This window comes from Chelonoidis abingdonii, chromosome 2 (assembly GCF_003597395.2).
Source record: "Chelonoidis abingdonii isolate Lonesome George chromosome 2, CheloAbing_2.0, whole genome shotgun sequence".
NCBI classification, from domain to species: domain Eukaryota; kingdom Metazoa; phylum Chordata; order Testudines; family Testudinidae; genus Chelonoidis; species Chelonoidis abingdonii.
Genome location: NC_133770.1, coordinates 79,046,524 through 79,060,828, shown reverse-complemented (window position 1 = coordinate 79,060,828; position 14,305 = coordinate 79,046,524). Strand labels below are relative to the sequence as shown.

Sequence of the window (14,305 nt, the reverse complement as noted above, 5' to 3'; positions counted from 1 at the left end):
GCTACCGTGGCAGTGCCCCCCCCCATTTGTGTCATGAAGTTGTAAGGAATACAAGAATAAGAAACAGAGACTTGTTAGTGAGATACAATGGGGGGGGGGGGGAGGCAGTTGGAGGCAGCGTTCCTGGGCTATGACAGTCCAGGCAGGATGGACTCTATTAAAAAAAAAAAAAAAAAAAAAAAACTATTAAAGAGCCATACAATGCCCCGAGGCTGCTGGATAATTCCTACAACAATTAAAGGGATAAAAATTGTAACAGTCATTCAAGCATATTGAGCCAAAACATTCCTTTAATAATAAAACCCCATCACACGTACCTCCAACACCATTACAACGAGACGTCATTTCCCACAGGACCAAAGCCATAGAATACACATCTGTTTGCTTAAAGGATTCAATGTTGTCCAAATTCATCCTGGATTCCAGGACTTCAGGGGCCATGTACCTCGCTGTGCCAACCTGTTGCCAAGTATAAAAGGAACAGCTCAAGCATGGAAACTGTAGTTCACGTTTTCTATTCTATTGCAGTTTTGCTTCCATTTCAACCACAGCTATCTTATTTGATTTTTAGTAAGGAATACGGACCAAGTTCTTTGTTGCTCAGAGAATTTGGCACTATATAGACGACCAATCTTCTTCCATCCCTGTGCATGAGTGATCTAAGGTTCTAAAAAAATCCCACAGTGGCTTTTCATTGTGGGATTTCACCAACGTCTTTTACTTTTTGCTCTTTGAAAGTTTACAGAGGTAAGCCCGACTACTCAAGAGTTAAAAATTTTTCCATACATCCAGTGCCTTTCTGTGGGTTTCAAATGAATATGAAATATATTACATTCATTCTCACTGGATGTTATGATGCTAGCTGTTCCCTTTGCTGATGATGGCACAGTTGAAAAAGCAAAGTGTAAAAGATATGCAAATATTTAGTGTAGAATTAGGTACGTAAATCAAAAACAGAATCTGAGACTTTGCTTGAAAACCCCGTATCATAAAGTTTATACTTGTCTAACAATTTTCAGATTTATCAGAGGGGAGGACTTTGGATGTAATTCTTAGATATCTCAAGAGTTACTTGCAAATTACGAATTCTCTATTGACTACATATCTAAAATCTACCCAGAAAAGCCTCAAACACATTAAGACCCTGATCTTGTAAAGACAATCTCCAGTGGGACTACTCACATGCTTAAGCATGCAGGTAAGTATGCAGGATTGGGATCTAAATTAGCTATTTGCAGACTGACATACAGCTATAACCGTACAGTTCAGAGGTGGTGACAGTTTTACATGACACAACCAATCATGAAAACTGTGCAGTGGGGCTGCTCACTATTATTTCAAACACTGATTTAATATAAAACTAGAGTGGACAAAGCATGAGACTGTAATATTGGAGGGCATTATCCTGCACACTGCGGACTTAATTCTCTGTTGCCTTTCAATGTGTGTAGCCATTTATACCACTGCTCTGTGCCATTCTGATCTGGCAGCACTTCACACCCACTTGTCACCAGTGCAAATGACTACACAAGGTTGCATGGCAGTGGAGAATCAGGCCCTATAACTTAACTGTACCTCCTAACATGTAGCTGAAATAAAAAACCTTAACTCACATAAAACCAACCACATTTCCTTACTGTTTAACATTTATCCTCCACTCCCCTACCCCACTGTTTACTGTCCTTTGTCTAAGTTTCAGTTCTAAGCGATTTGAGTCAAGGACTGTCTTTTTAAGTCTGTGGAACACCTAGTGCACCGTGAGAGCTACTAGAATATAAATAGTAACAAACTCAATCTAGTTCCAATCTCGTTATGTAATCCTATATGCCCGTAATGTTTGTTAAAGAACACAAGGAAGGCAGTTGGCAGAGAAAGCAGAAGTGAAGGCAATGGTTGTTAACCAATCACTAAAACTCTCCTTCTTTGAGGTTGCCTGCCTCCAGGACATTCTCTGCCTCAGCCCTAGGAGCCCTGGGACTATGGAGCTGGCAGCTAGTGGGGCCCCTGCAAGGTTCCAGCAACAGGTGATAGACTCCTGAGGGGACCCTCCTGGGGTTCCTAAAATGCATGGCTAGCAGCTGGGGGATCCCATTTACAATTTGGGAAATATGGTCACCCTGCAGCTTTCAGCTGCCATGGGAGGTGAGGGAACCCCACAGCTCCAAGCCACCACAGTGGGAGGAGAAACCACAGAGCTGCAGCAGCAAAAGTCACAGACAGGTCACAGCTTCTGGGAATTTTTGCTTACTGCCCGTGACTTGTCTGTGACTTTTACTAAAAATATCCCGTGACAAAATCGTAGCCTTACATATAATGAATTCACCTTCCTTTTGTGAAAACTGCTCTTCTTTTCAATTCTTTCCTATACAGAACTTCTAAGATGGTGCTGACATTAACACCAGAGGAAGGCTCAGAATCAGAAGAGGTTTACTGACAACACTTGTTTCCAAATATTGCCTACAGATAATAGGTGGACTGAAAACTGAATATAAAGACCATAAATGAGAAAGATGGTTTCTCAGGTCATTTGTATTAAAAATATTCAATAATAGTTAAATTCATGCTATACAGCTGGTGGCTGGTTAGATGAGAATTAAATCTGCCATAGGTTCATCACTCTTACAATGACTTCGCAAAGTACACTTCACCTCAAACATTACATCCTAGAACTGGTCAGAAAATGGGTAATATTTTCCACTAGAAGTTTAGAAAGAAACAAAAAACTTTCCCTGAATGGAAAATCTTGGTCAACTATCACAAACCTTTAAAAATTGGACTTTCTGGTACGAAAGGTCTGAGTCTATGGATTAAATTTAGAGGTGATATGTCCAGTGGTGTAGTGTCCTTACATTCACATTACCTTACTTTCACTGAGATTCCATTACACTTCCCATTAATTGACATATAATGAATTTGCCTATCCTTGGTGAAAACTGCTTTGCTTTTCAATTCTTTCCTATGCAGAACTTCTAAGGCGGTGCTGATTAACATCAGAGGAAGGCTCAGAATCAAGTGTTGTCAGTAAATCACTTTAATATCCACTTTATTGTGGTGTAAGGGAGTCTGTGTCAAGGAGCAGGAAGAAGTAGGGTGGATCTACTTTATAATATCTTATACCTTCACCTCTTATCTCCTCTTAGGCTACATCTACACTACCCGCCGTATCGGCGGGTTACAAGCGATTGCTCAAGGATCGATATATCACATCTCATCTAGACACGATATATTGATCCCCGAGCGCGCTTATATCGATTCCGGAACTCCACCAACCCCAACGGAGTTGCGGAATCGACAGGGGGAGCCGCGGACATCAATCCCGCGCGGTGAGGACGGGTGAGTAATCCGATCTTAGATATTCGACTTCAGCTACATTATTCACGTAGCTGAAGTTGCGTATCTAAGTTCGATTTTCCCCCCTAGTGTAGACCAGCCCTTAGTGTGTGAATGACACCCACTCAGAGTCCTTTACACATATGCAGAGTGGAGTTAAGTAGGTCTAAGGGACACAAAGTGTAAGGGGCTCTGAGTTACACCACATTACACATCACTTCCGAATCTGGCCCTATTGGGTAAATTCTCTTGTCAATTATGCCAGTGTAAAGATGATATAACACCACTGAATTGAGTAGACTTACTCTGGATTTACTCTAGTGTAAAAAGGAGTGGAATCTGATACTATGTGTAGTTTTTTTTGTTTTGAAATCACTCCTCCTAGCTTTGAATAATAATCCCAGTCCTACTGAAGAAAATGCTTAAATGCCCATTGATATAAATAGGATCAGGACTGTTATATTTTGACTTGAAGGGTCAGATCCTCAGCTGGTGTAAAGAAGCCAAACTCCCTTGACTTCTATGGAGCTATGCTGATTGACTCTGAATACTCTCTAGCCAAGAAAGAAAATGGTCCCATACAAAGTAAATTATAGTGTGAATGAGTACACTTGTCCTTTGCCCAAGCATACAACCTGTGGAGCATAAACTGTTGAAAGATATAATTATAGGTAGGACCTACATTAGGACCTAAACCTATTTGATACACAGAGTCCATTTACAATGAAGGAAAATTCACGATAACAATGGATATTTATAGAAGCACTTATATAACCTCACCTTCAAAACAATCTACAAACATTAAGTAAACCTCCAACAACCCACGTGAAGTAAAAAAGTATTATCCATGTTACACAGTATAAATAAGCTTGGAATTATAGCAGTTGGGCAATTTCATATTTGCCTGCATTCGGAGAAAGTACCATAATCCTAAAAAGGTTTCTCAACAGTGTTTTAAAGTTATAGCTATCGACTGATCTCTGGGACAGGTTCTGATCTTATTTACATTGGTGTAAATCGTAAGTAACTTCACTGAAGTTTATGGAGTTTCACCACATAAAACTATTTTAAGATCAGAATCAGGAATTGTGGCACAAGATTTCAAGAATTTAACACACAAATTCCTAATATTTTTTGCAGCAGCCCAAACAGTAGCCAAGTAACCCATACGCACTTCAGTATAAGTTCACATGAGATGACTGTACTGTATATGGATAAGGTACTTGATCATAACAAAACTGCCATATGGCATTACTCACACTGCTTCCTTTTTGTCCAGATTTGAGCCGAGCCTCTTTATTTATGAGTGCTGTCATTTATTTCTAATTATTTAATAGCTATCATAGCAGTTGTTTTTCCTCCAGTGCCAGGAAGTGACTCAGACTGACACACCAACATGCACAATATAAGCTACTCTTTAACGTTGTAACTCACCTGCCCACTGTTAGCCAGATCATCCACAGACAGAGTAGGATCAAGCCTCAGGGATAACCCAAAGTCACAGAGGCAGCAGGTTAGATCATTTTTCACTAGGATATTGGAGCTCTTTAGGTCTCTGTGCACAATGGGCGTTTTGGGTCGACCACAAGGCGTGTGGTCACTATGCAGGTGGGCAATCCCTCGAGCCAAAGACCCACCTAGCTTCCATAGGTCCTCCCAGCTGATGATGTGCCGTGTGAGATATTCCTGCAAGTTCCCTCTAGCATGGAAGGCAGTGATCAACCAGTATTGTTTCCCTAGCTCTGTCTTACGCTCCTCTGCTGTCAAGAACTGGAGGATGTTCTCGTGCTTGAGGTTTATATCTGAAAAAATGTCTTTCTCCGTCTTCCAGGAGGCATATTCTTCATAGGGGAAGATTTTGACAGCCACGGTTTCAAACTGCTCAGATGTGTTTTGCTTCAGCTTGGCCTTGTACACTTCAGCAAATCTGCCTTTGCCTACGAGGGTGTCTAGCTCAATGGGCAGCAGTTCGGTGTTATGGTTGATGTTGTTGGCACAAGTGGAGCTGATGTCTGAGCGGTCATCGTCTATCATAATAGCACAAGCATCACTGCAGTCCTTATGTTTCCTGGGCTTTACATTCTTCTCCCATGCCATGTTGAGCTTCCTTCTCCTATGAATACGGTAGCCATAAAAGATAATGTTCACAGCAATGGTGATCACAAGTAATGGGATGAGACTTTTAAGCATCACTGTAACAGTGTCATCGGTGTCTGGGGGATATGCTGGAAGAAAAAGAAAACCCTGGTTCAGATTTACATACTAGGAGACAATAGATATTGCACCTGGTAAACTGCAGTTTAAACATACTAAAATAAGAATTTTTTTTGTTTTGTTTTTAAAAGAGGATAGGTGTGAGGAAGTTCACAAAGTTTCATCAATTTCCCCCCATTTTAAAATATAAAATGTCCAAATTCAAAGTTTAGTTGAAATTCCACATTTCAAGAAATATCAACCAGCTCCAGTTAAAACAAACAATTTTATTTGTCTACACAGTATAATGCATAACCTCCTGCACTGTGTAAATAAATAGCAAACAACATTAATTTACTATGCTGCTACACCACAATTTTACTTTATTTTTTTTTGTAAACAGGGCTCATTTACGAGGGTTCTTTTGTTTTATGAACCACCGTATTTTGGACTGGAACTAAGAAAATACAGTCATTAACAGATCTGTTTTTTAAGGTCATTTTTCTTATGTACTTTGGGTGAATTCTGGCCCTGTTGAAGTAGATGATAAAACTCCCATTAAGGTCAATGAGGCAGAATCTCACCCTTTACCTTTTGGCACCATCTGGCACATTGGAAGCTTATTCTTAATACAATATTTCTTTTCTTTTTTTAAAAGTGGACAGGCTCGGTCAATGACTGATTTCAGCACCTGTCACTGAAAGGTTGCACTTCCAATCCAATGGCTTTGGTAGGGCCCTACCAAATTCACGGTCCATTTTGGTAAATTTCACAGTCATGGGTTTTTAAAAAATGTAAATGTCATGATTTCAACTATCTAAATCTGAAATTTCATGGTGCTGTAATTGTAAGGGTCCTGATCCAAAAAGGAGTTGTATGGGGGGTGGTCACAAGGTTATTTTGGGGAGGGGAAGGATGCAGTACTGCTACCCTTACTTCTGCGCTGCTGCTGGCAATGGCACTGCCTTCGGAGCTGGGCTACTGGAGAGCGGCGGCTGTTGGCCGAGAGCCCAGATCTGAAAGCAGTGTCCCCCCAGCAGCAACACAGAAGTGAAGGTGGCAGTACCATACCATGCCACCCTTACTTTTGCACTGCTGCCTTCAGAGTTGGGCAGCCAGACAGCGATGGCTGCTGATGAGGGACCAGCTCTGCAGGCAGTAGCACACAAGAAAGGGTGGCAATACCATACCATGCCATCTGTGCTGGTGGTGGTGGTGGCTCTGCCTTTAGAGTTGGGCTCCTGGCCAGCAGCTGCTGCTGTCCAGTTGCCCAGCTCTGAAGTCAGTGCCACTGCCAGCAGAACTTGCCCATTTCTTAAAGGTATGTCCTCCAAAGAGAGGCCATTTGCAAAATAAAGACCAGGTCCTTGGCCCTGCTCTAGCTGTCTTGCACTGATCCAGCAACACAAGGCAGCATTAATCCATTTTAACTGGTCCCTCGAGGATTCCGTATGCACAAGGGAGTCCTCAGGTGGTCTGGAGCTATTGTAGTGGCTCCTATAAACATTTCGCCACTCGGGTGCTTCTTGCTATCTATTGGAATGAGGCATAGATTCAGAGATATTTAAGGCCAGAGGGACCATTATGATCATATAGTCTGACCTCCACTACGAAGAAGTCCATAGGATTTCATTCAGTAATTCCTGCAATTGAGAGAATTATTCTTCCCTACTACTTAAGTGAAAGCTGTTGAGACCAATAATCTACAGTTAAGGTGAAGGACGTTATTACAAGGTTCACAAGCAGAAAGGAGCCACACCTACAATTATTTTGACAAGATAAAGTCATTACGTTTTAAAGCATTTATATTTGTTATTGCTTAATGGTTAGTTGTCACAAAAGTCTGATCATGCATGGATATAAAATCAGAATGGTACCCGCTGTGAAAAATAGCTGGATTTGGGTCCTGTTCGCTAACAATAATAATTTTTTTAAAAAACACTGTTTATGATTTAAATTTCAGTCCTTTTTTGAGTACACCACTCACAAAAATAAAGTTTTTGGAAGTTGCAAGGTGGCATATATTTATTATGAAAGTAAAGTTAGCACCTGACAACTCTGAACAGGAAGTTGCTCTGTTTTCTTTCAGATTAAGAACACCAGTTAGTCGTCCCAACAAAACTGTAGTGCAGTCATCGTGGTGTGTTATTTTTTGTAAAAGCTCGCTATGTTGTTAATAAACTACAATATTAATAATAAAACTGTTTCAACAATGTCTAAATTACACTTGCCAGCAATATGCGGTAACAACTGCTTTTTTTATATCTTATCTGAAGTCATTTATCTAATAATTTATATCTGAGAGATTCAGGTACTTAAAACCCAATGGGTACCTGTGCCAACCTCTACACAAAACATGTTTTTTGTTTGTTTGTTTTTTTGTTTAGTATAGGAAATAAATGCAATTCTGCAAACACTGTTACTTCACTTCAAACAGCGTTTTTATTAAAATAAAGATGGATTATTTTTCGATCAAAATCTCAGTTGGTTTGGTTGTAATAATAAGGCTGTATACAGTTGTGTTGGGATATTTATTCACTTTATTCTAAGGTAGCAAGTGGCACTTTATTCTAAGGTATTCTAAGCACATCAAAGAAACAAATGACAGAGTGCATAAGAATTTTTGTGAGCCTCTTTTTTTTTTTTTTTTTTATTAAGACTCTCACTTTGCATACGAATTGGCCTTAATACTTAACCATATATATTAGGACAACTTTCTTAGGATTTTTAATGCATGTATGAATCATGTGTAATTCTGTTTTAGAACTGTTCCATTATTACACATCATAAAACATGACATCAAAAGTAGTTCTAGAAACCAAAACTCCTTTGTCTCGAGTACCTGCCTTGAACCCTGCTGCAAACCACCATAACCTTTAAATTGTGCCCCCCATTATCAGCAGTTACCAGTTGCCTGTTTGTCCTTATTGAACTTCATCCTATTTACTTCAGACCATTTCTCCAGTTTGTCCAGATCATTTTGAATTTTAATCCTATCCTCCAAAGCACTTGCAATCCCTCCTGGCTTGGTATCGTCTGCAAACTTTATGAGTGTACTCACTATGCCATTATCTAAATCACTGATGAAGACTCTGAATGGAACTGGACCCAGAACTGATCCCTACGGGATCCTACTCAATAGACCCTTCCAGCTTGACTGTGAACAACTGATAACTACTCTCTGGGAACAGTTTTCCAACCAGTTAGTCAGAAAAAAGTGTCATTCCTATATACTCTGACATAGCAAACAATCTTTTAGAAAAATCTTACCTCCAATCTTGCTTCCTATCTATCCCCTCCTTTTCCAACTCTTGCTCTGATTATGTGTGCATGCACACATTTCCCTCTGACACCAATGTTCACAGAAGAGCTTTCTTACACTGTTATGAAAAGTAATACACTCCCACTTACGTGGTTTATCCTGGAATCTGTTATGAATGCTTCAGTTACACAACTCAGTGTCTGTTGCTGTTTGATATGTTCAATAAAATCACTAGCAATCTCTGTCACTTCAATATGGTTCAGCAGATGCCACACACAAAACATTTATCATCTTAAGCCCTAGTTTCACACTGCCAAACTTTATCAAAATATTGGTACTGCTAGTGTTAGTTAGTGTGTTTGTTTCTGTAATTATTACAGTCTCTTCCATGATAACCTGATAAAAGGTTGGCCACATTCCTACACTATTCAGCTTTTAAGTGATGCGAATCGTAACAAATATGCCAACCAGGACCATCATACCTGCCTACTTTGACTTTACAAAAATCAGTAACTGAGCTCTGCATAGATATTTTTCTAAAGAGTAAATAATGGTTTTAATAAAACAGAACTCCTCTTTACTTCTGTTGCTTCTACTCATTCCAGTTTCCCTTCTATCCCTCTAAGTGATTCAGATATTCAGTGTTATGGAGGCTTTTCTTTGATTACATACAGCAGCAGTTCCTGGTTAGGTCACTGTTGCTGCAAATGCTTATGAGAAAACATTGAGAACAATGCCAATACATGAGTGGTGAGAGGTTCTATGCAATGTTATGCACTGCAACTGACCTCTTTTATGGTAGAGCTTAAACACAATTACTTTCTGAATGAGTTAGTTGAATAGGAAAATAGATTCATGTTTGCTAAATTCCTCGGGGGAGGGGTGCAATTCAACTGTAATTATGTCCCTTTTGTTACTGTGACTAATTCTAAATCTGAGGCCCACCTACGAAGCCAGATATAATCAATCACTGGGGCTTTGAATCTACCAAGGAGAGGGGGAATTGGAAAGGGAAGAGGGCAACACTTTAAAGATCAGAGAGAGATACCAGGCTTAGAAAACATTAGAACATTTTCAATCCTTTCCTGTGCTCTCTGCACAGCTTCTGTTTATATAGTTTAGGTCATTCAATCATGGAACAAACAATACCATGTCACCTAGGTGACCAACTGTACACAATGAGTAATCACAGCACTTAATACTCAGATAATCCATAGGTTGTAATTTGCTCAAACAATACAAACAGCTATGATTAATGAATATGGAGAAAGTATCAATTTGTATATCGTTCACAAAAGAAAAAGAATGCTATGTTAACCTAAAAAAATGTTCTTTACAAATATAGTTCACCCAGCTCTGATACTGAAGTTTTGAACTTCATTTCAAAGCAACAGTTCTGATGAGTCAGTCTAAAATGTAAAAAAGCTAAGTATACTTATGGTTGGTACTTAAGGTTTCTTCCACATTATGATGAGACATGTATGGAATGTCCAAAACAACGATCTAATCTTGCAGCATACAATGGAAAAAATTCCAGTTGTTCACAGTAAAGGTATAATACTCAATACACTCACTGAAGCCTGAACGTTGTAAGATGGTGAACTTCACAAACGTTCAGACAGGGTAAGTCATGTTTTCAGGATGGTGAAGTAAGAGAAATGATCCAAACATAAAACCAAAATTAAATACACAGAAGAAACTGAGCTAGTGATGTGGTACAAATTAGTGAACTGTTACCAAGCCTCTGCATTTTAACTCTAGCTCAAATTTGAGGCCCATGATTATGCCTGCATTTATTAAGATAGTAACATGCAACAAGATGCCACTTAAAGGCTCTAATTTTTCAGATGCAGTCTTTAATATTCTGAGTACCATTACAGGCATTCAAACCAACGAGGATGCAGGTCAGGAAAGGGGAGATTGTCCTCCCAATGGACTGCATGCTGATCTCCCACTTCCTATGCAAAAGTGAGAAACCAGCCACCCCTGCATCACCTGCACAGGAAGGACAGGTTAGGCTTGAGGCTGGAGGGAGGAGTGCATATTATGTTCCCATACTGGGCAACCAATGAGGAATCTGTGCAAAAGGTAAGGTTCGGGGATCTTTTAAGATTGAACTTCAGCCAGTCATTCTAGCTTAGGGCTCTGGCATAGCATCTTCTTCAACGAGGTAGAATGCTCCCACTCGTAAATTGCTTGACAGGGTTATGGAGACTGGGCGGTGGCACAGTGAAGGGAGAATAGGGAAAACTTAGAAAAGAAATTGGCAAAATAATGAAAGAAACCTGGATTTGTCCAAATTCTTAGCAGTAGTTTGGTTTCTTCAGAATGGTTTAAGTTGTGGGAGGGGAAGTGCAACATTTTAATGAATAATTCTGGAATGAACCATTGTGATGTGTAGGGCCATTATATGTAGCTAGATCTCACCAGGGCAAAAACCCCAGCACCCAATCTTGTTCCCACTGAACTCAACTGTAAAATGCCCAATCTCTTTCATGATGACAACACTGAACAACTGGCAAACCTTTTTCCGAGCCGACTGTTTTGGGGCAAGTCTTTTCCAATGTTTTTGCTCCGGAGGATTGCTTCTGGTAACATTGAAATTAGACATTTAAATAAATAATAATTAAAATAGCCTGGCATGGAGTTTTGCTTTCAGGAGCAATTTTCCACCACAAACCTCTGGTTCAAAATTCCAATTGGTGCGTGGTATTTGCCAGTCAGCCACAATTTTGTTTGGCAAAAAAGAATGTGAGCAGTATAAACTGAAGAGTTTCATAGTGGTTAACTTGTTCTTTTGATCTTTTTTCCCCACCGAGCTATACGATATTGCTTTATATGATCATGAGCATAAAAATGTTATTCTTCAGACTGATTCCTCAAATATTAATTGCAATGGTAATAGCCAAAAGCACAACACAGCAGCAAAATTACATCTGTGTAGTTAGACGCATATCTAGTTTCAGTGTGTTTGTTTATTCTACAACTTGGCAATTTAAAATTAAAATCCACAAAAGAAACAGACATTTGATTTGGTTTTAACCATTTCAAATATTTGCAAAGCCATGACTGAGTGAGTCACAATACCTACCACTATCCACACTTTTTTGATTTCCGTGTCTTAATATGGTGCACTATTCAGAGGTTGGGGCTGGGAGACTAGCCATTCACCACAAGAGACTGATAAAGAACAACAGTTCCATAAACTGATTTGACTACAACATAGAACTGCTTAGCTGTGATTTCTTGGAGCCTAGTAACTAACCTCTTTATGGAAATTAGAGCCTGCTGCTACATCCACAGTTTTCTGTCTCCTATCTCAGGCACATATTTTTAGTGGACAAATAACTTCATCTGGTTTGCCTTTTAAATCTTGCATGTATACCAAGCAGGAAGAAGAAGTTGGGAGCAGATCACTTACAGCAGTAGGGACACAGCACAGACACTGATTATCAGCTGTAAGATTATGATTTTTTTTTTTTATTATCTAAATGTTATTGCTGCTAATAATGAAAAGAGTGCTCTGGAAACCTGAACCAAAGTTCACTGAAGTCAATTCAATCAGCCTTTAGATCAGGCCATAGAAGGAGACTCTGTCTCATTCTCTCACAAAAAAAAGAAAAAGAGATATGCAAAGGAATAGCAAAATACACACTCTATTGTATAAGTAAAAGTAGTATTCAAAAGACAAGAGCAATGTACAGAATGGAGCTGGATGACAGTCATTCCAAAGGCAAAATTATTATAGGTTATTATCTAGTTGTCTGGAGGAGCAGTGGACCAGCTGGCTGTGATGTTCTGCTCAAAGTTAAACACAGACAGGAAACCGCATGTCTGATACTGTAAAAATCGTTTGTCTTCCTTCCATGGCTAACCAGGCAAGCAGTCCAGCTGGGCTGTTTTCATTTAAAAGAAATACTAACCCATAAGAATAAAAAAGGAAAGACAAAGCCTCATTTTTTTCCCCTTGGAGTTGTTTATGTTTGTGGAAGGACTGGAAATGTTACAAACTGAAGTTTTGCATTATTTTATTTTTCATCTGAACTACTCACAGACTATGGGCAATTGGTGCATATAGCTTTCACAGTTATATACTTACAATGGGACCCTACCCACAGGGAAAGTTCTGAATCTACTTACTTCTAAGAATGAAAGAAACTAGTGTAATATGTTCAGATTCTCATGTGCACTAAGGCCCTTTTACACTACTCTTGCAATGTAATGGGACTGTGATGTAAATGAGAATAAGGCATTCAGCGCTGGATTTATGGAATGGTTAGCATTATAACCATTAACAGAGAAGACATGTTTGATACCCAGATTGCATTTAATTATTTAACCCCAGGAGAAACAGTTTTAACATGACTAATTTATAACAAGTTAGCCAAAATCCATAGGGGCGTATAGAAATCCTAGACAACTGACAGATAAGATGGTTGTTACCTTTTCACTGGGAGCACATTCACTTCTCATCTAAATAAAATCAAGACACCGATTAGTATTGCGGTCTGATTCTGCATTCTCTTTTCACACACGTGGTATCATTTCCTTCAATTACTCACATAATAAAGCATAGAAGGAGTGGATCCTTACTGGGTAAATGTAGATATTTCAGAAATACAAGGACCTTCTTTAATGCATATATTTGAGCAACACATGTATGTGCACAGCATGCAGTATTCACATGGAAAATGTATGCACAAAGCAAGTCTCATGCGCACTTGTAAGACTTCAGGTTGTGTTTGAGGCTTGACAGGAAGTGAAATAATCATGGGGTCTGATCATTTTCTGTGGGAGAAATTAAATAAAGGTGTGCGGGGGGAGGGTCCAGGAACTGGTACAGTTCCTGTAGAGTCAGCTGCTGCCATCCATGATGAAAACATTGTTGCCATGCAGTCTCAGACCTTGTCTACCCACAAACTTGCACCAATTTAATTAAACTGGTTTAGTTCAATTGGTATAAAACCTTTGTGGACACGCCTATTTCATTTAAAAGTGCTTGCTTTTGGTTCAGTTTAAATTGGCTGCTACTTAACTTCAGCTAAATCACAAAATATGCATAAACAGGGGAACGATGAGTAGGAGTAGAAAGGTTATATTTTGTATTTAGCTCTGGTGCAGCCACTGTTGGACTACTATGTTCACTTCAGGTGTCCACAATTCAAGAAAGATGCTGATAAATTGGACAGGGTTCAGAGAAGAGCCATGAGAATGATTAAAAGACTGGAAAATCTGTCTTATAGTAAGAGACTAAAGGAGCTTAATCTACTTAGCTTAATAATGAGAAAGTTAACGGGGTGACTTGATCACAGTCTATAAGGGGCCAGATTTTTAAAAAGGTATTTAAGTGCCCCAGTGGGCTTTTCAAAAGCATCTAGGAGCCTAACATCCACTGAAATCAATGAGTTAAGGTGCCCATTTGCTTTTGAAAATGCCTCAAGGTGCTTAAAGAGCTTTAAAAATCTGGGTCTATATACGTACCTAGACAAATTCAGACTGGAAATATGATGTAAATTTTTA

General features: G+C 39.3%; 1 protein-coding gene across 2 annotated transcripts in view; it reads right to left on the bottom strand.

Annotated features, from left to right (window-relative positions):
• The window catches only part of TGFBR2 (transforming growth factor beta receptor 2), a 78,125-nt gene that overhangs the window by 18,455 nt on the left and 45,365 nt on the right, over window positions 1-14,305 (bottom strand). For both annotated transcript variants that reach the window (XM_032784162.2, XM_032784161.2), the window contains 2 exons: window positions 4,765-5,555; window positions 318-459 (listed from right to left, as the gene is read on the bottom strand). In XM_032784162.2, coding sequence (XP_032640053.1) covers window positions 318-459; window positions 4,765-5,555 — 933 coding nt within the window. The remainder of the gene's footprint in view (window positions 1-317; window positions 460-4,764; window positions 5,556-14,305) is intronic.